Here is an 18970-nt window from a genome sequence, read left to right as displayed (position 1 = left end):
GCGTGAGCTTAGCATAACTCAGATTTCTGGAAATAATGTTATGGCGCCTATTTTCTTCACTACTGTAGGTTTAGTTCTTTAACTTACTATTAGGTTCTGCTCCTTCCTTCAAAATTCAGAACTGCTTGATTTTTATGACCTTTGTTTGCACATCTTTCCACGAACAATATCACTTTTTTCTTGCATATTTCAGTACGACAGTGGTAAATTTTCGCTCATTTCCGGCTATCACAGGATAATCTCTGCCCATCTGTCGTTGTCCGTCGGCAACAACAACCAACAACGATCTGTTGCCATTGACACCCTACTGTCCTTTACAGCAACGTTTCTCCGGGAATCTGAACTACTTTATAGAGCTCCGAGCTAATTACTGGACTTCTATTACCATAACTCCTCCAGAACTAATTTATGCGCATAGATCCACTTTCCACCATTGGCTTCTCTTTCCTCTTTCTCATAGATATGCTATATGATGTTGTTGATGTTCATTTCCAATTTTCCATAAAAATATTTCCATTTAAATCTCGATTCCCGGTACAATCCCTTTGTGTTTAGTAGAAGATGCGAGATACGAGCTATAATCAAATTCTCTCGTCTCTTTTTTTTCTGGCTTTTCTAAAATTAAATCGATAAAAAGTTCAAATTTCTAAAGTTTTAATGATTAACACTTTTTTATAGTTTCTCCATGAGTTTTGATGAGATTCACCTGTGAGTCCAGTTCTTCCCTTCTAACCGTAGTTTTATTATATTATTAGGTAGATATAGCCACTCTTTCCGCCTCCTCTAATTCCTTTTTTTGAAAAATCTGGAGTACGAGTTTTGCGAAATCTCACGGCGAAATAACTCTAAAATAAGGGAGATTCGGTAACCACGGTATTTCGCTCGAAAACTTTCAGAAAAGGTCTTTCAGCGAATAACCGCCATGGCTACTGTACATACTTTATTTACGTCATCTAGGAAAAAAACTGTAAAATACTCGCAACTTTTCATTTAAGAAATTCCATAGCGACCAGCACAACAACAGACATTTCTCTTAAGTGATTTTCTTCTGGATAACTTTGTAGTTTTTAACGGAGGGGTTATGTAAATATCATTAATTCAGGAAATTCGGAAATCAGCAAGTTTTCCCAAGTTTTATACACAAAGGAATGTGCAGATGACGGAAATTAAATCTCCGGATATGTGAAATTGCCGAAACATCCTTTCTCATAAGAAATCCTTAATCTTTTTGAAATCTCACGTCGATGCTTAATTCTTAGTAATTCCAATTATTCTGCAACAATTAAATTACCTTAAATTCCTGACGAAATGACGGTGCCACTGGTTTCGCTTTAGATGGCATCACCAGAGGCTGGAGTACGATTATCCATAAACTTAAGAGAACGATGCCGAATGCATGATCTGAACGAAGCGCTGGACGATCTTCGTGCCGTGTTACCGTATGCTCGTGGGAACTCGGTGAGGAAACTGAGCAAGATAGCCACACTGTTACTCGCAAAGAATCACATAATTATGCAGGTATGACTTTTTTCGGATTTTTCATGTGCAGAAGAGACCCCATGTTATTCTTTTTTCAATATTACTCATTTCACTTCATGAAAACTCGTCGAAATCAACCAGAATAATAATCCTTGTAATTTCTTCTTGTTGTTCTCATCGATGTAGAACCTCGTTTTCGCAAAAAATCGCCACCGGTTTTCTCTAGAATTATTTTCCGATGCTTCTATTTTTTTTCTGAATATCGATAAAGCCATAAAATAATATAAAATAAAATAAAAATAGAAATAAAAACAGTAATATTTAACAAAGTAATAATATTTGATAATAAAAATAATAATAATAATAATGAAACAAAAATAAAAATAATAAAATAAGATAGACAAAATTACTAACTTTATTTTGCGCTTATTCAGGGACGTTCATTCTAGACGCATAATAAATTTGGAGCAACTTCCAAGTGCTACCGTAACATTGGAGTGAATGAGCTTAAAGGCATCACCCCACGAATCTGGGGTGGGGCGGGTTTCAGGTAGGTCATTTTTACGGCAATTAGAGAGAAATGAACGGAATTGCCCTCTCCTCCATAATCTACGGCCCGTATAGGCATAACGCAGCTGAAACCTGCACACCCCAGATTCGTTTGGTGATGCCTTTAAACGAGTCAGAAACGCGCGGAAGGGTGATTCCCTCAATCCCTCAGGACCCCTCTCTTTTCCTTGCAGTTTTCAGGCTTTTTTCCATATCTCAATATATCCTAATTCTCTAAACAGAGCCATAGAGACATAGAAACACTTACTGAATGAGTGACTAGTCAAAAAACTTGTTCATGAAAAATATTCATCCACAAAACATTCAGAACGGTTTTCACCAACGACTGATAGTCAGTCCAAGCGTGGGTGCCATTAAGGCGGAGTCCACGTTCTTCACAAACTAGAAAACTATTGTTAGGAAGGGAATTTCCGAAGTAGCATTTTTGCCTTGCAATTTTCACATCTACTGAATACAGATTTCCATCCAAATAATTTTGTGGACTGTGGAATAAGCGCTAATGGATGAAACAAGATTTCTAATACTTTCTTCCGTGTTGTTCTTGAATTTATATTATTCACAAGGTAAAATACAACGACTACACTCCTTCATCGCAGCTCTGCAAAAATAACCTTTAAAAATAAAAATAAAAATGCAAAAATAACCGATCTGGACCCTTCAGAACTTCCACAAAGACAGAGAAAAAAATTTGTAGCTTGAATATATTGATGTAGGCATTTTATCCATTCTTTTCACACTTCAATTAATGCAGCGAAAAAAACACATTGTTTATTGGGTGGCTCAATAATAACTACTGAATGTTAACACTGAGAAGACGTTACGAATAAGCTCGTCGTCTTGACTGGCATTGCATCATAATTAGGTATTCTACGAACAGACTGCTTGAGAGAATTTGTTATAAATTATTACTAGGTATAAAGCCTCCCTTTGGTTCATTTAATATTGATGGTTCCTTAATCTGTTTAGTTGTATGTTTTTTCCCACTATGAACCCAAGGACATATTTTAAAAGGGTACCTCAATACGAAGGCAGTCCGATTCAGACTACTTGGTTTTTGCAGCGCGTAAGTTGAATATCAGAAGGACATACGGTAGCCGACTTCTGCCGTTATCAGCACTTTTTCAAATAATTCCTAATGTAGTTACCAGTTCTTTTTCAAAAAAAGGGTCAAGTAAGTTTCATTTATTTACGGAGGTTCGCTTGCGCAACAGATACGTATGTGCCTACGTTTCAAGGTAACGATTATAGTTGAGGGTTTTGGAAAACGTCATTTACCACAACCTTATCATCGCAAACATGAAATTCATAAGGCGATAATCAAACTTGGTTACCTTCTACAACGGTAGCGATGGGCCGCAAATTTACTTTGTGTCGATAGGACGATCGCCATTGAAAGCGTGGCCACCATCATGCTTTACGAAGCAGTCAGTGGTGGCAACCGAAAGAGAGCGAAGCAAAGTTTCCTGCCAGAAATGTCAAAGACACCCGGCCGCTCGGTAGAACACGGTTTTATCGGAAAATAGAGAAATGGACGAGGCTACTACGGCAGTAAATATAAAAATTCACAGAAAAAGCGTCCTACCTTCCGCAGAAATAAGACGCATGAAAACTGAGTGCATCATAGGAAGGCGAAGAAAAACGCAAGGAAAGCGGTGATCGTAGCGAAAACCATCCACCACTGCGACATCTACAAGAAGCTTGATGAGCACGATGGCTAGCGCCTGATCCATCAACTCGCACTGTCTTGTCACCGACAGACCGTGAATGTCGAGACATTTCACGGCATCAGTGACGAAAATGGAAACGTTCAGATTAACCGAAAGATAGTGCTAAAATTGACAAGTTTGTAAGCATCGAAACGTTCTCCCATCCACTAATTCTATGAACATATGAGCCAGTTCATCACATAAGTATTGACGAACCGAATCGGCACCGAACGAATGAAGACGTGACAGGAAGACATATTCAGACGATCCGGCAACAAATTCATGGAAGTTACGGGGTTGAAATCCTGTAAACTGGGTAACACGGTTTCGGAACCGAGTCGCTGCAGAAAAAAAGAAGTTCGTGGATTGACAACGATGCACGACAATACCTATCTGGAAGAAGTGGAACCCAGCCAAGTGCTCGAATTACAGGCTGATTTGAGTGTTTTCACAGCGTTGAGGTTTTTGAACGGCATCCATTCTAATTGAGAAAAATCGAGAGGAGCAAAAAGCGCTGCAGTTGGTATTTCTCGATTTGAAGAAAGTGTTCGACCATGAAATTTGCTTCGCTTTACATTTCATGATCGAATCCTACAGCAGCCTTGCACGTGAAGTTACTGCTCGTGTAAACGAAGTATAAACGGTCTGCTCTCTCCAACTACTTTCTAGTTTTTTTTTGTCTTCTTTTCTGGCATGTTTCTAAAAGTTTTTTTTATTCCTTTTGATCTGGCTGACATATTTTTAATTGCTACTTGCCTTTTTCTTTGTCCACTATATTCTGCTTTTCCGATTTTGCTCTTTGCCACCACGTCAAGATTTTCTTCACTATTTATTTATTTATTTTTATGTTTTATATGCTTTATTTTGTTTATATATGTATTTTCACTTTTGAGTTGCTTCTTTCAGCGGACATTTTATTTTAGTGATGCACAGTGTATCCAATAATGAGTAGTCGACGAGTAAATTTAGGTCCAAATACCTTTTTGAAAGTTTACGGAAACGACGTAAAGTTTCAAACTTTTTTTTTGTTTTCGTATCGCTCCAGCCACTTTTTTGGCGCTTTCATCTTACGTGAACCGCAACTTCAGCCTGCAAAACATGTTCTACGTTGCAGGCGAAGGCGATCGAAGAACTTCGTCAGCTGGTCGTGTCATTGCGGACACAGCTCGAAACGAAACAGCCACCGACCGAAGAATAGCCTACTACTCCCGCCCTCATTAATCGTTCTCGTCATCTTCCCGAACAATCTGTAGACTTCCTCACAACGCTTTCAACACTTATAACTCATGATTATTTTCTTTGACACACTTTTCAATAAATACATTTGCTTTGGAAATTTTTTTGCATAATTCCCTTTTTTCAAAGAACTTGTAACTTGTATGGCGTTCCCCTGAATTCTTCTGCTCTAATTAGAGGAGAGATATTAAAATATTGTTTTGGACATAACGCTTTTCTTTTTTTAGTGACATACACACATCGTTTATATTTCTTTTGTTTGTTTTTGAGATACATAAGTTCTGAAGATGGGAAAATTTGAAACTTAAGAAAAAATAAAAACCTTTGAAGTTTGTTATGACTTTTGTTATACTAACTAAACAGGGCGCCAGGGCGTGATCCAGAGTTTTTTCTTACATAAAACGTATTTAACGTAACGTAACGTATTACATATTTACATAAAACGTTAAACAGTAGATTTTCCTCTTAGTGATTAATCGCATGTGAATTTTACAAAATTTCCGGAAAAGCATTGCCTAGCTGAACCCGTGATTTCACCCTACACGGTGTGTGTTCCCTCTGCCTGGATAAAGCGATTACTACTGAGATTTTAAAAGTTTGTACAACCAAACTGGTTCACCGGTAAAACAAGTAGTGTTTTCTTAGCAAATTTTGAACGATATGATGATGTTTTTAGGAAAAGTTATGAAGCTAAACTACTCCTTGGTTAATTTGAACTTAAAAGAAATTTATCTATTTAGGAAACAAAAATGCTGTTGATTAAAGAAGAAATAATCACTTTAAAAAGATTCATACTTTACAATCTTCGATTAAAAACTAATAAGCGAGAGTGTTCGCATAAGAAAACAACGTTTTTAACCCATATCGACACATTTATTGCTGCTGCGGAGGGTCAGGCGGTAAACAGATACGGCAGCAAACAATCAACCATTCTCCTCCCATCTCTACCCTATATAAACATCAAAAACAACTCTTAGCATACTCTTCGTTTATCGTTTCTCTGTCTTTGCTGTCTGTTCTTCTTTTTTTTGTGGATGTGATTTTTGTTGCTCGAAGAGAACCGCAAGGTCATTAAGAGATCATTAACTGTCACGTGGGAGACAGCGGAATGATAGCGAGAAGCTGTTTTCTTCCTTGTTTCCTGTTTTCACGATCACAACAGGATTAATGATTAATTTGTATGGAGCGCATGATTTATGTGGTAAATTAAAATTCACCATAAAAATACCAGTACCTGTAATATCTGTACCGGACTGTTACGTATACGTAGTTTTCACGTGAATACCGTCGAATGTTCTTTCTGGTTCTTTAATTCTTTTAATTCTTAAGATGTTATATACAACAGCATGTGGTAACTCACACTTCATAACACCACTGAAGCTTCGTCAGTTAAATGGCATCGGAAATAAAGTAGATGCATGAATGATATTTTCCTCTTCTATCAATGAATGAATGGTCTGTTTATGCCCGGCAGCACAAAGCGGAAAAGCAAACGAGAGATTTCGATAAGCAACCAGGTCATTACAAACTGTACAACTGGGGAAAAACGCCCCACTGCAAGTGGACAGAGCAGTGTCATGTCAAAAACGCTTTCAGTTACATTTCTCATTTCTTTTTTCATTTTCATTTCATTTGGTTTTCTTTTTAGTCTCTCATCATGACAAAATCCAGTATTTAGAAAAATCGCCTACAGAGTACGTGAAAGCTATTCTCGAGCTATAACGTCCTAGCCTTTGTGTCCATAGATTTTTTTTACATCGACACTTTTGAGTCCCTAAGTTGTTAGTTCATAGCAGTTCTTGGTTACTAGCTCGACTCGAACGATTTGTGCAGCTCTGCTACGTAATGCCCTAATGTACGTAATTTCTTCTTAGCTGAGGGTACCTGCAAAGTCATTCCTCTTTTCATCCTCACCAACCATCTATATAACTCCTCACTCGTCTCACTCCTTTTGAAGGCATCACTCCACGAATCTGGAGTGGTAGGGAATTCTGGTGGAGTATTCGTAGACGGCGTTCTGGCGCACTATTTTCTACAAGGAGTTCGACTGGAGCGCGCCAGTCTTGTGCGGCGCAGCATCTTCCGAACGGTTTTTTAAGGCAATTAGGAAGAAATGGACGGAATCACCCCTCTCTATAGTCTCCCATCCCGTATACGATAACTCCACCTGAAATCTGCACCACCTCAGATTCGTGGGGTGATGCCTTTGAACTGAAATGAACTGGGACTCATTCTAATGTACATGACACGTGGGTCGGCCACGTACTGGCGAGTATGGGACCTAATGTCGATGAATCTTTGCCGGACTTGGTTTCAGATGATAAAATCACTGACTTGATATATGTACCGACTAATCCCCACACGTCACTATTTAGGCCACCCACGTGTTCTCAATCATCGAATGATTCGGGATTGAAATCGAACGCGTAAGTGTATCTTCGAGAATGTGATGCAGTTTATCTGTTATTAGTTTCTTCAACGTAAATAAGATATGAAAATACAAACAGTCGGAAGTTAAAGTGGGAAAAAATGATAGGACCATCACACAAACACTTTGCACTTTTCCACTAACAGAGACCAGCTTCCGCTTTCATCGCGAAGACTTCGAAACCACATTTTTTAAAAATAAATGGGAATATGTGCATCCTCTCCTTTAGTCCCACTTCTCGGTCGAATTTAATACGCGGATCAATCCTCTTTATCACTGGTGATCCGATATGTGCGTCTGATCTCTGATCATCTCATTGTTCCTTCGATTTTCGATTTGCAGCTACCATCTCGGAATGACCTCTTTGTGTCAAATATGTATCCAACCAAGCAGTCCACTTCGTTCGAGGAGAGACTTTTTTGAAAAAATCACTTTATTGCCCACTTAAGAGAGCGTTTTTCTCCTCCTCCGCTCTTTTCTATCGAAAATCAGGGTGTAAGGATTATGAGAAAAAATCGTCTTAGAGATAAATTGTGGCTTCATGTTAGTAATGAATGGATGTTCAATACTTTTCACAGCTAAATCCACATGAAATCCCTTTCCCAATCTTCCAAGGATTTTTTTTTCGTTCTCAGCTTGGTCGTATAAAGGGGATAAAGGGTAAAGGATAGCTGGCTTCTGTGATAGATCATTTAACCGGATCTCTTTTATTTGTTTTGCCTACGTGATCTTCTTTTTCAATACTAACTTTCAAGACCACTGACGCGGGGATTTTTTTCGGACATTTTTCCGAGAAATTCCCGGATCTCTATTAGAATTTTATTGATCCTTGCTTCATAAATGATCAGAGTTCAGAGATTTTCGCGCCATTTTCCTCCCATTCATCCTAAACAAGGGTGCTTGCGAAGTCGCTTCCCTCACTACCCTCACAACCCATCTATACATATAACTCATCAATCATCTCACTTTTTTCAAAGCGGTCTGGGATTTGTACTTTATTAGTATCCAAGAATATTGTGAGTTTCACATAATTGTAATCACTGCTTAGAGAGTGCCTTGTTAACTTCGAGTGGAAATTTTTTGAGCAGTCAGTGAGTCTTTCTTTTCTGTATGCCGCCTAGTTTCTTTGAGTTTGAAGTTTGAAATTGTATAGAACCAACTTGTAGCTAATTTTTTGTTTATCGTGTGAGATCACTTTTTTTGAATCCCAGCATCATGGGAATAAACATTTAAAAAGCTCACTCGTTGCCTGATTCCAACGCTGACCCCGTCGTAACTCTCTGATTTCCCACGCCCATCCTAATGGCTACTGGTACAAGGATCAGAACTTTGTTCTCGTTCTTATTCCCGAACTGGCTACGATAATCGATTCTGGTGATAAGTTCTGTTTGTTTCCTAAGTGTTGGCTATCGGACCTGGCCTGGCGTGGTCGCGTCGGCCAAAAAGTGCGTTTTTGTGATAGTTCGATAAGGCACCACTCATCGCCTCTTCCTCCATATCCTCTACTCATCCATTCTCTTAACTTCCGCCATGGCTGGTTTGTCGTTTTCTGTATCCGCTATATTGCGGCGTACTACGCAAACCAACGTAGCGGTCATTTTCAGCAATGGCTAACCTACGGACTCAGTTCGCTACTGACAAACTTTCTGCGGAACGTTTCTTCCGCTTGGATCAGAAGGGCAAAGTCCAGGCGAAGTACATTTGGATCGATGGCACCGGCGAGAATCTTCGATCTAAGACCCGCACTGTTGATTTTGAACCGAAGAGTCCAGACGGTTTGTCCAGCATTTTTCGTTCTCCGTCCACATTCTTTAGGAAAAAAAACCTTCATAGCGAACTTTCATCTTCATGTGTTCTGCACGAGGTCGCCTACCTTACGAACGCAGTGTAAAACTTCTTCTGAGCTGGTTATCAACCAACTGCTCGTTCTTTGCAGTAGTATCAGTTGCTCACTACTGCGCCGATATCGTTAATACCCCGAAATAGACAAGTCAAGAATTTTTTCTTACACTCCTTTTTGCAGAACTTCCTATTTGGAATTTTGATGGCTCATCAACTGGTCAGGCTGAAGGAGCAGACTCTGATGTGTACTTGAAACCTGTGGCGATCTTCCCAGACCCTTTCAGACTTGGCGCAAACAAACTTGTGCTTTGTGAAACGTTGGACAACAAGAAAAAACCTACAGGTCGGTGAAATCGCTTGAAAGTTTGAAATGCGAGGCAAATTTTCCCTGGCAATGGCATTTCAAACTGCTTGTTTTGTTTACAAAAAAAAATTGGCGTTCACAGAGATATCTCAATAATCGTCATTTCTGGGCCAGAAAAATTGAGTATTATGGTTCCAGGAAGTGATAGGATGTTTCTAGAAAGACACAACCCTTGGCAGTGTGCCATAAATGAACAAACGATAGTAAATGTAAAAGCAATGAGCTCGAAGGCACACATGACCCGAATGCTAATTTTTGAGTGGCATTTCTTTTCGGAAACTGATAAGTGCCTGCTGCATCCGAGCACTATTCCTAAATTTTCAGCTCAGGGCATTATACCATTATCACTCGGCACTTTTCCTTAAATGATATGGTCGAGGTCAAAACGACATGAAACACGGTGCAGGTCCGTAAGCGCCTGCCTTCAAAGTGGTGCGCTGAGCTCAGGATCGAAGATCTAGCACCACACGTTCCGCTTCACAATGGTCCCACGTCGATACCACTACGCTTCACCATACCGCTTCGAACGCAGTCACTTACGCAACAGCACCGAGCTTCAGGTCGTTTTCAACCTGACTAAGACATCCAGAAATTGAGAAAATTCCTCAGAAATCATCAAATGGATCATTTTGATACTGTACATCGCAAGCCCACAAGTTAACCACGACAACAGTCACACTTAAACATTTCTGGGAACTCGTGACCACCTCCCCCCCCCCCTTTCTATGTATACGTTACGACCAATTTCTCCTCATTTCATGGCTAATATCACAAATCCTTTAGAATCCTTCGAAGGCTTTAGAAGAGTAATTCTTACGACATAACACTTTCTAACGCTAGGATTTCAAGGAAGAGGACGAAAATGTTTTGTGGCAAGTAGTGGGAATCAGTGAAGAGCGCATCCTTTAATCATTGGATTTTCCGACTCTCAAAATCTGAACGCTCTTCAAAACATTGTGGCAATCTTTTTGAGTGAGTACACACGCAGGAATCGCAGTAAGCACAGACATCTTGATGATGTTGTTGATGTTTTTCCTTCTCACATTTAAAATCACCCAGTTCCCTCACTTTCGTTTGCCGTTGTAAACATAACGTCACAGCGTTTTTTGCTTCTTTTCGGGCGAGGTTACTCAAAACTGACCACCCTAAATCCCAACTGTGCCACTGACAACTGTACTTGTCGCAGTTCGCGTGAATGTTGCCGTGTACATTTCACTAAAGGTTAAAAATAACATTTGTTGTTTTTTCGTGAAGTTCAAGATGTGATAAATCAACCAGTTGTTGATGACATCATGGTATCCAATAGAGTTATTTGTTAGTCCATTCTTCTTGGAACCACATCCAAAAACAAGGGAAATGATCTTCGTAAATGCGGCGTGTTTTAAATAGGTTGCAGACGTTTGGTGATTACTGTAAGAATGATCTCTGGAATAGCGTATTTTGCGTAGTTGATAAGCTATTCAGCGCTTTTCCTCTTGTCTGTTCTCTGATCCATCTAATGAGTTTGTGGGAGAGAACATTAGCCAAATCAACGAAAATCTTTATTTACGAAGTTATTTTGTTGACCACATAATCATCAGATGATCATCATATCATCATTGATATTGATCATCCATATGTCCTTGGTCCTCCTCTTTTTGCAATGTTTCTTGATGGTGACATAAAACAAAATTGACGATGCTGGGATCTTTCCATGAAAAAATCTCTCTGTAGCTGTAGACCAGGAGTATGAGCGCCATCGCGCCCAATTCCCCCCAAATATCCTGGCAAACGATGTCGGAAACTGCCTTGTCGGTTGGATTCTCTTACGAGAGAGGTAGTGTAAACAGCCAATTCTCTTCTCTCTGGCAAATGCTATGTGTTCTGCCTGCATACGCGGCACGTTGCTAGGTGTATCGTAGAAAAATTTGACCCACGGAAACGTCTCCCACGCCATTTTTCATTATGGTTAGAAAGAATCGAGCGCGATCGCATTCATTGTTGTGATCTACACCCATGACTCTATCGTTTGGTGTGGTGTGGTGGAGAGATCTCAACATCGTCAATTTCATTTTATATTTCTTTTCGCTGTCCATATGTCCTTTTTTGGAAGCTAACTGTCCACAACCAACATAAATTTCCGTTAGTAATCATAGTCCAACATCCATTTTGGTGGCACCAATAAAAGATCTTTTCAAATTATGAGAAAAAAATTGAACAAATCCGGAATCGGGAATAAGGACATTAGTCGATGTTACCAACATATGGCGTAATGGCAACTACCTTTATGTATACAAAGTCAACAACAGTACAAATTACGAAACAGTTCTTAGCCTAATTTCTGGATGACACTGCAATTTACGGAATTAAAGAAGTTACATCATTTTAATTACATTCTACTAGAATTACAATTGCAATAAATCAGTACAGTCTCATAATTCAACTGATCCCTCTTGTCTTCTCATAATTTAGTCAGGAATTCAAAGAAAGCGCGCTGACTTTAGCTTTTTTTAATAATTTGGCTCCAAGATGCTCTCTCGATAGGATCGTTCGGATAGGAACAAATAGTACCAACAAAAAAAAACTTCTCGCTTGTTCCTCGCATGGTCTGAGAAGTGATCGTTGATCTTTGATGCACTCGTCTCGCGAAGGAGGCTATAATCAGCTTTCCATTGTTTGTCCAGCACCGCGAATGTGACCGTAAGTTCTCGCTCATGTGCTGAACATATCACTTGAAGCTGCTAAAGGGGTTTCGGTTTTGTGCTGCACTTCTTGGAAACCTCGGCTTCGATAACCACTAAAATGTTATTACTTATTAGTAACACCTATTACTACAAAATACCGTTACTTGTATCTCTTGGACCTTTTATCTCGGCACTGTTTACAAATATTGATTTTAAAAAATCGCGTGTTTGGAATTCATGACACACTTTTTGTTGCTTTCTAATTGATATGTGTTCCATAAGTTTGGGATTTTCGCTATGTCACAGAGTAATTTTTGAATTAAAAATAATGAATATTGTAATAGTATGGTTCTTTTTTGAATGAAAAAAAAATTACTTTGATCGGGTTGCTGTCCACAACCACAAATCTCTCAATTCTGGATTGAAGTCGACACGTAGGCGCTTCCTAAGAAGGTTAATCAACGCCATAAATTTTATACTTTATAGTCTAATCTCTTTCAGCAACGAACAATCGGCAACGATGTGCGCAAGTGATGGAAAAAGCGAAAGATCAGCATCCATGGTTCGGAATGGAGCAAGAATACACTCTGCTCGATATTGATGGTCATCCATTTGGATGGCCTAAGAATGGTTTTCCAGGTCCACAAGGTGAGACATATATGTGCATCAACAATCCAGATTTTCTCTTTACTTGACTGGAGGTGTTCGTGGATCAGGGTGTTACGGTCATCCAGAGTAGATTACAAAGCGTCAATGATGTCAAATTCGCTATTTCAACTTCTAGTGGTGTTTGTTGCAAGGAAAAAAAGTAAAATTACACTGAGTTCGGAGCTTTCTGCATCTCTCACAACATTCAAAGTCTTCTCTTTCAGGACCGTACTACTGTGGCGTTGGAGCTAACAAAGTTTACGGTCGCGACATAGTTGAAGCTCATTACCGAGCGTGTTTGTACGCTGGTATCAACATCTCCGGGACTAATGCAGAAGTGATGCCGGGGCAGGTTTGTTTGGAGAAAATAGACATGAAGTCACTGATTCCCCCCCCCCCCCACTTTCATTATTTTCTAGTGGGAATTCCAAGTAGGACCAGTCGAAGGAGTAGCGATGGGTGATCAATTATGGATGGCTCGATTCCTGCTGCATCGAGTTGCTGAGGAGTTTGGAGTGGTTGCGTCGCTCGACCCGAAGCCGATAAAAGGTATGCATCTTGCTTTTTTCTACTATTGCCATGGATTTCTCGTGCGGCAGAACTGCAGCGTTGGAAACCTTTAATAATCTTCCTATATCTATCCCTATCTATCTACCTACCTTTCTATTATACGTTTCCATTTCTTCTCTTTTTTTGCGTTTCCGTAGAAGCTACTCCCTAAGAATCCTGAACTCACGTTTTTCCGTTGAATTTAATTGATATTCTATGGAACTTTTTCAGGAGACTGGAATGGTGCTGGGTGCCATACGAACTTCTCTACAGAAGCCATGCGCGTTTCAGGCGGTATCAAGTGAGTTCTCGTGGATACCTCTTGACAGTAGTAGTGCCAATACCTCGTGCTTCAATTCAGTGAGATCATGACAGCCATAAACAAGTTGTCGTTGGTTCATCATCAGCACATCGCATACTACGATCCTCATGGAGGCAAAGTATGTAATGGCCTGTATGGCCAAATAGTCGTTGGGTAACCAGTTGACATATCCTCGAACCTTTTCACAAGTGCCTGTTCCATTCAACTTTTCAGGACAACGAACGTCGTTTAACTGGGCTCCACGAGACAGCGAAAATTGACCAGTTCTCGTATGGAGTCGCGTCCAGAGCGAGTTCAATTCGTATTCCACGTCAAACAGATGATGAAGGCTACGTAAGTTCCCGTCTCAATCTTCCACCCGCTTTATGCCACCATTACAAATTTCGGGAAAGCTGAATCAAAATATGAAGTCAATTTTGCAACAGTAATGCTGCCTCCTATGGCTCCGCATTAAAAAAGAAGAAATTCGGTCCTGTCAGGATTAACGACACCTAAACTTGAAAAATCGAAACAGCACCAGAAGAGAATCTTCGGAACAGAGCTGAAAACTGACGACATTGTAGCAACTGCAACATCTACAGATTTAGAGCAAATGACCTGGCTGTCGTGTAGGTTTAGCGAAATCTCATAAATTTGAAGAACTAGAATTTAAAAAAACAGTGGCGACTGCACACATTTTCCCCGGAAATAGAAAAGTTGGAAAAAGACAGGACGTCAAAAAAAGGGCGAAAGATTAATGGCGGGTTTGAATATAATACAATATGATCATTAAAGGCAAATTTCAAGGAAATCATTGTAATGAGAGGTATATCGAACTAGTATCATACCTAATAAAAGTAAAAAAGAAATTACTGCGGCACGTTTTATCCTAAATGGGTTAAAATTAAAATTATTTTGCTCGAAAGCAAGAAATTCACTTATGAATCGACGCAATACACAAAGCGAAGGATAGCGATAGGATATTACGGTCTGTAGTGGTTTTCATGTCAGTGCTATCATCTGGATTGTCTTTTCTCCTTACTTTTGTGTAACCGATAGGTCACCACATAATCCAATGGGACTCTAAGGAAACGATATGTTAAAGATCTCTTCTTGGTGAAATCTTGCTACTCGGAGAGTTTGGTGGAAATAGGGGACAGAAGTTCTCTTCCATTCAGTCGCATGCTTCACACTGCTGACACATGATGGCATAATTTAGTGCACTAAAGTTTGAACATAGTTTTCTTACAACAGTCTCTCCGCATATTTTCCAGAGTATGTCTTCAGAGCTCGGACAAAAAATGTTTTAGGCAGCAAGTTTTTTTTTCCAACCCAATATACAAATATACCAAAAAATGCTGTCACATCTCATATAAATGATCATTGCCGAGAACTTTCATTACATATAGCGTCCATGCGATTCTATCATCTGTTCGATCCTCACCCTTGGGCGCGAACACGCCGTCTTCAACTGATCACCGGTTCATGACAGTGAAATCTATCTCGACGTCACCCCAGCGACAGCTGACGTTCGTGTGCCTTGTGCTGGACCTCCTGGTTTGTGCCTCAACTGCGCTCCACAAGTAGTAGCCAGAGGGTTTAGGTCAGGATTGTTAGGAGACCAAATGTCCTTCGAGCAAAACATGTTAACGCTGTCAGAGACCCAATTTTGAATTAGATGGCTTCTATGAATGAGTGCCTGTGAAAGATGTACTGTTTTCCAGAAGCCGAAATCTCCGTCACAGCTTTACCACTGTGCTCAAAATTATGAACTAATTTCCTTCATGACATTTTCGGGGCGGGTGTAGTGTAGCGGTTAGAGGTTCCGCTTCCTGCATGATCGATCGGAGGTTCGAATCTGCCGTAGTGCTCACCAAGCTTTTCATCCCTCCGGATTCGATAAATTGGTAACAAACTTGTTGGCCTAATCTGCAGCAGTAACGTCCTCGGAGATGTGAGCGAGCCAGTGGTCATTGCTTCGGTTCACTCTGGCATCCGTCGTGATCATTTTCTCATCCGATGAGATTTTAATGCGGTCACCAGCTCCAAGATTCCAAGAGCACAGAAGAAAATTGCAAAGGCTAATCCCTTTGACCTCCGAGATTACTTCGAAGAGCTTTTTGCAGACGTCGAGGACGTAGAAGTTATAAATATCTGAGATCCTCTTGAATGATCCCTATGGACGATCGTTAGAAAAGACGGATATCAGTTTTCAAAGTGAAGTCCCCGGAATTTCAAGAATCTTGTTCTGGAGCTTCGGATGATTTCTGAAGCGCTTCTGTCTGATATGTATTTCCCCTGACGGTGTGGTAGAATCTTCCTCAGACTTCTCTTAAATTGTGTATCTCTCCGTAACTGCGACGATCTTCCGATAAGAAGGCTTTCTACAATCGCCGCTTTTCTATCCTACTTCTTGTTTGGATTGGCATTTCTGAGGTTATTAAAGACATAATGACATTTCTGATTAACTTTAGCGCCGATTAACGCTTGCCTGTGGTATTAATTGCGGCTGGAGCTTCAAATAGAATTTTATCCGCTTACTAACAGCGCACCATCTATTTCTTCATTACTTTTCTCAATTACACTCATATGTTGAGAACGACACCCATCACAAAACAAAGTGTGCACTTGTCATGTGACTGCTTCCACATCTTCACCGTACCTATTCCTTGTACCGTCACTTTCGAAAGATTCCTGTGAATGATATGGGTTACCAGGAATCTGACGTGGTGAGCCATATCAATCACAGGGATCTTTCCTCGGGAAAGGCTAGAAATGGGGTTTTAGATTGCGGGATCAGTGGCGGTTCCGCTCATTTCTTCCTAAGGGTCCGAGTCACCGCGCAGAAGACGCCGAATCTTACGACGATTTCATTTGCAACGCACTTCCCTTGTGCACTCGCCGCACCCAAGTGTGATCAGTCGAAGATCAGTGATGTCTTCTCACCAGCCCATTCAAGTGAAATGAATGAATTGATGGGGATCGGAACGTGTACGTAGAAGAGCGTTCTAACGTACCTCGTAGGAAGCTGGAGCAGTTCCCACGCCGTTTCTTACGACGATTAGGAAGAGATAAGCGGAACCACCTCTGATCTCGCAATCCACAACTCCGTCCCTAGCAAATCCCGCGGATTCCCTCACCACGTCAGATTCGTGGTATCCTTCCTGTAAAATGGTGTCAGATGGGGTGAGAGGAGAGCGGATAGCTAACCTCAGGTATCATCGCTGAGCAAAAGAAAAACTTGAGCGTTGTCACTGATTTGTAATCTGATCCTACACAGTCTTTCAACCAAGACCGGTTTTTATCTATTAAAATAGCTTGAAAATAGAAGTAGGGATCGTTTTAGTAAAATCAAGCATAGAAATGACATAGGAAATAAATTTTGTTACCGTTGCTATCGTTACGTCACTATACACCTGACACACCTGACAAATTTCACTCATTTTCTTATACGCACAAGTGAGGATTCTTTCAGGGCTACTTTGAGGATCGTCGGCCGTCATCAAACTGTGACCCGTATAATGTGATAGGAGCTCTGGTCCGCACGGTATGTTTGGATGGCGACGACAGGAAACTGTCGATGATGTACGTGCCGACGGCTTCCAACCAGCGCCACTGAAGCTCTCACTCCGAGCGGCTACACCTATTTAGCCGTCATATCTATCTCATTCCTCTGATTCCTACTTGTAGTGCAAGGCCTTTAAAACGTAAATCTTCTGATCACTTATTTAAACTCACAGCAAACTTAAAATTTAACCAATTAGTGCTTCATCCATAATCCCTTTCTTCCTTAGTATTAACGTATAACAGTTCCATGATCGTAAGCTCTGTATCCAAACATTTTCGCACAATTTAACATTTTTCATGTACTGTACAGAGTTCTATAACTAATAAATTCGATCTTTGTTTTATACTGGAATAGTATACGTACCACTACCGATTTTTTAATCCCTAATATAGGTAGATTACCGAAATTAGACAGGAAGAGCAACGTTTATGTTTAATGAAGAGTATGCCCCGCAGTAGGCCACAAATTCGCCGTAGTCTCATAAGAAGCCCGAGCATTCCAAAAACATTACAAAGTGCACTGGATTACTGTAGCTGAATCACCGTATTAAAAGTTTTAACGTCAAAAATGTCGTCTTCAAGAGGAGAATATTAAGAATTGTGTAAATAATTCAAGATGGGACCGTTTTAATTATTACGGGGAATTAACATTCATGAAATTCAGAAATTCGAAGAATGAGACCTCTCGGGATCAATAAGGGTTCAAAAACGTAGGTTTAGTAAGACTCAAAGTCTATCGCGTATCAATAAGCTTTTGATTGATACGCGAGAGACATCCAGTTTGTCTGGAAGGACAAAAACACTAGCTGCTTCCAGACAAGTCTGGTTTTATCCTTTCAGACCAGACTTTCATCCCTTCGAGTCGATAATTCGACAGATTTTCTCACTCAGGGGAGAATGAAGGGGATGGCTTCAGTGCTACTTTGAACCATCGATCATGCAGTCACAGATGGACCTCTTACCGATTGCGCTGCACCTGTCCTTATGTGGAGTAAAAAGAAACAACTGTTACCGACACAAAAAGCTATTGAAAGCTACGGTCTAGCAACGACCTCAAATGTGTCCTACATGTGGAAAGTTTAGCATGAGTGCTCGATAAAGACACGGCTTAAAAAAGAAAAAATGTCAATTTCCAGCGCAATTACATACGTCACAGTTCCAGTCCTAAGGCACCCTCAAAGCGGATCCTCGCAAGTTCGATGGAGTGAAAATCTGGATTGAAAATCTAAATAATTTGGATTTAACATCCATAAGACACCATAGACTTCGAATGATAGAAGAAAAATCTAGGCGTGGTCGACAACGAACGTAATGCTTATCCCGCGTTGTAGTTCCACATACGTTAGGGTACATATAAAAGTGTATTTGAGCCAGGACTTCTAATTGAGTGTTGTTGTGTTGTGTTGTTAGTGTGTTTAGTTTTTTTCTTTTTCGTTTGTGTTAAAGAATTCAAAGGCTTGACGGAAACAAGGTTTCCTATTGTGAACAGGGTGTCGAATTAGTCAGACGTATAGAGATTTGTTGAGCACTTTCTAGAATTGTTTGATACTTCGCGAAGAACGGTAAAACCGGATCAACACTTCCTAGGCTTGCAGCAATTCGTGTACTGTACGTATA

General features: G+C 40.2%; 2 protein-coding genes across 2 annotated transcripts; both read left to right on the top strand.

Moving 5' to 3' along the window:
• Positions 1 to 1335: 1335 nt before the first annotated feature.
• RB195_000958 (uncharacterized protein) lies at positions 1336 to 4953 on the top strand (the record flags this gene model as incomplete). The annotated part of the gene is made up of 2 exons (XM_064197524.1): positions 1336 to 1518; positions 4870 to 4953. 2 exons carry the CDS (start codon positions 1336 to 1338, stop codon positions 4951 to 4953), a joined length of 267 nt encoding a protein of 88 aa, XP_064053405.1.
• Positions 4954 to 8949: 3996 nt separating this feature from the next.
• Positions 8950 to 17405, top strand: RB195_000957 (uncharacterized protein; the record flags this gene model as incomplete). Its single annotated transcript, XM_013436740.2, has 10 exons — positions 8950 to 8956; positions 9024 to 9194; positions 9443 to 9604; positions 12790 to 12936; positions 13161 to 13288; positions 13356 to 13485; positions 13717 to 13786; positions 13847 to 13925; positions 14021 to 14140; positions 17262 to 17405. The coding sequence occupies 10 exons, from the start codon at positions 8950 to 8952 to the stop codon at positions 17403 to 17405; spliced, it is 1158 nt and encodes a 385-aa protein (XP_013292194.2).
• Positions 17406 to 18970: the final 1565 nt, after the last annotated feature.

Source organism: Necator americanus, chromosome IV, assembly GCF_031761385.1.
Source record: "Necator americanus strain Aroian chromosome IV, whole genome shotgun sequence".
Classification (NCBI taxonomy): domain Eukaryota; kingdom Metazoa; phylum Nematoda; class Chromadorea; order Rhabditida; family Ancylostomatidae; genus Necator; species Necator americanus.
The sequence above is the reverse complement of the archived record's forward strand: the minus strand, read 5'-3'. Positions and strand labels throughout refer to the sequence as shown.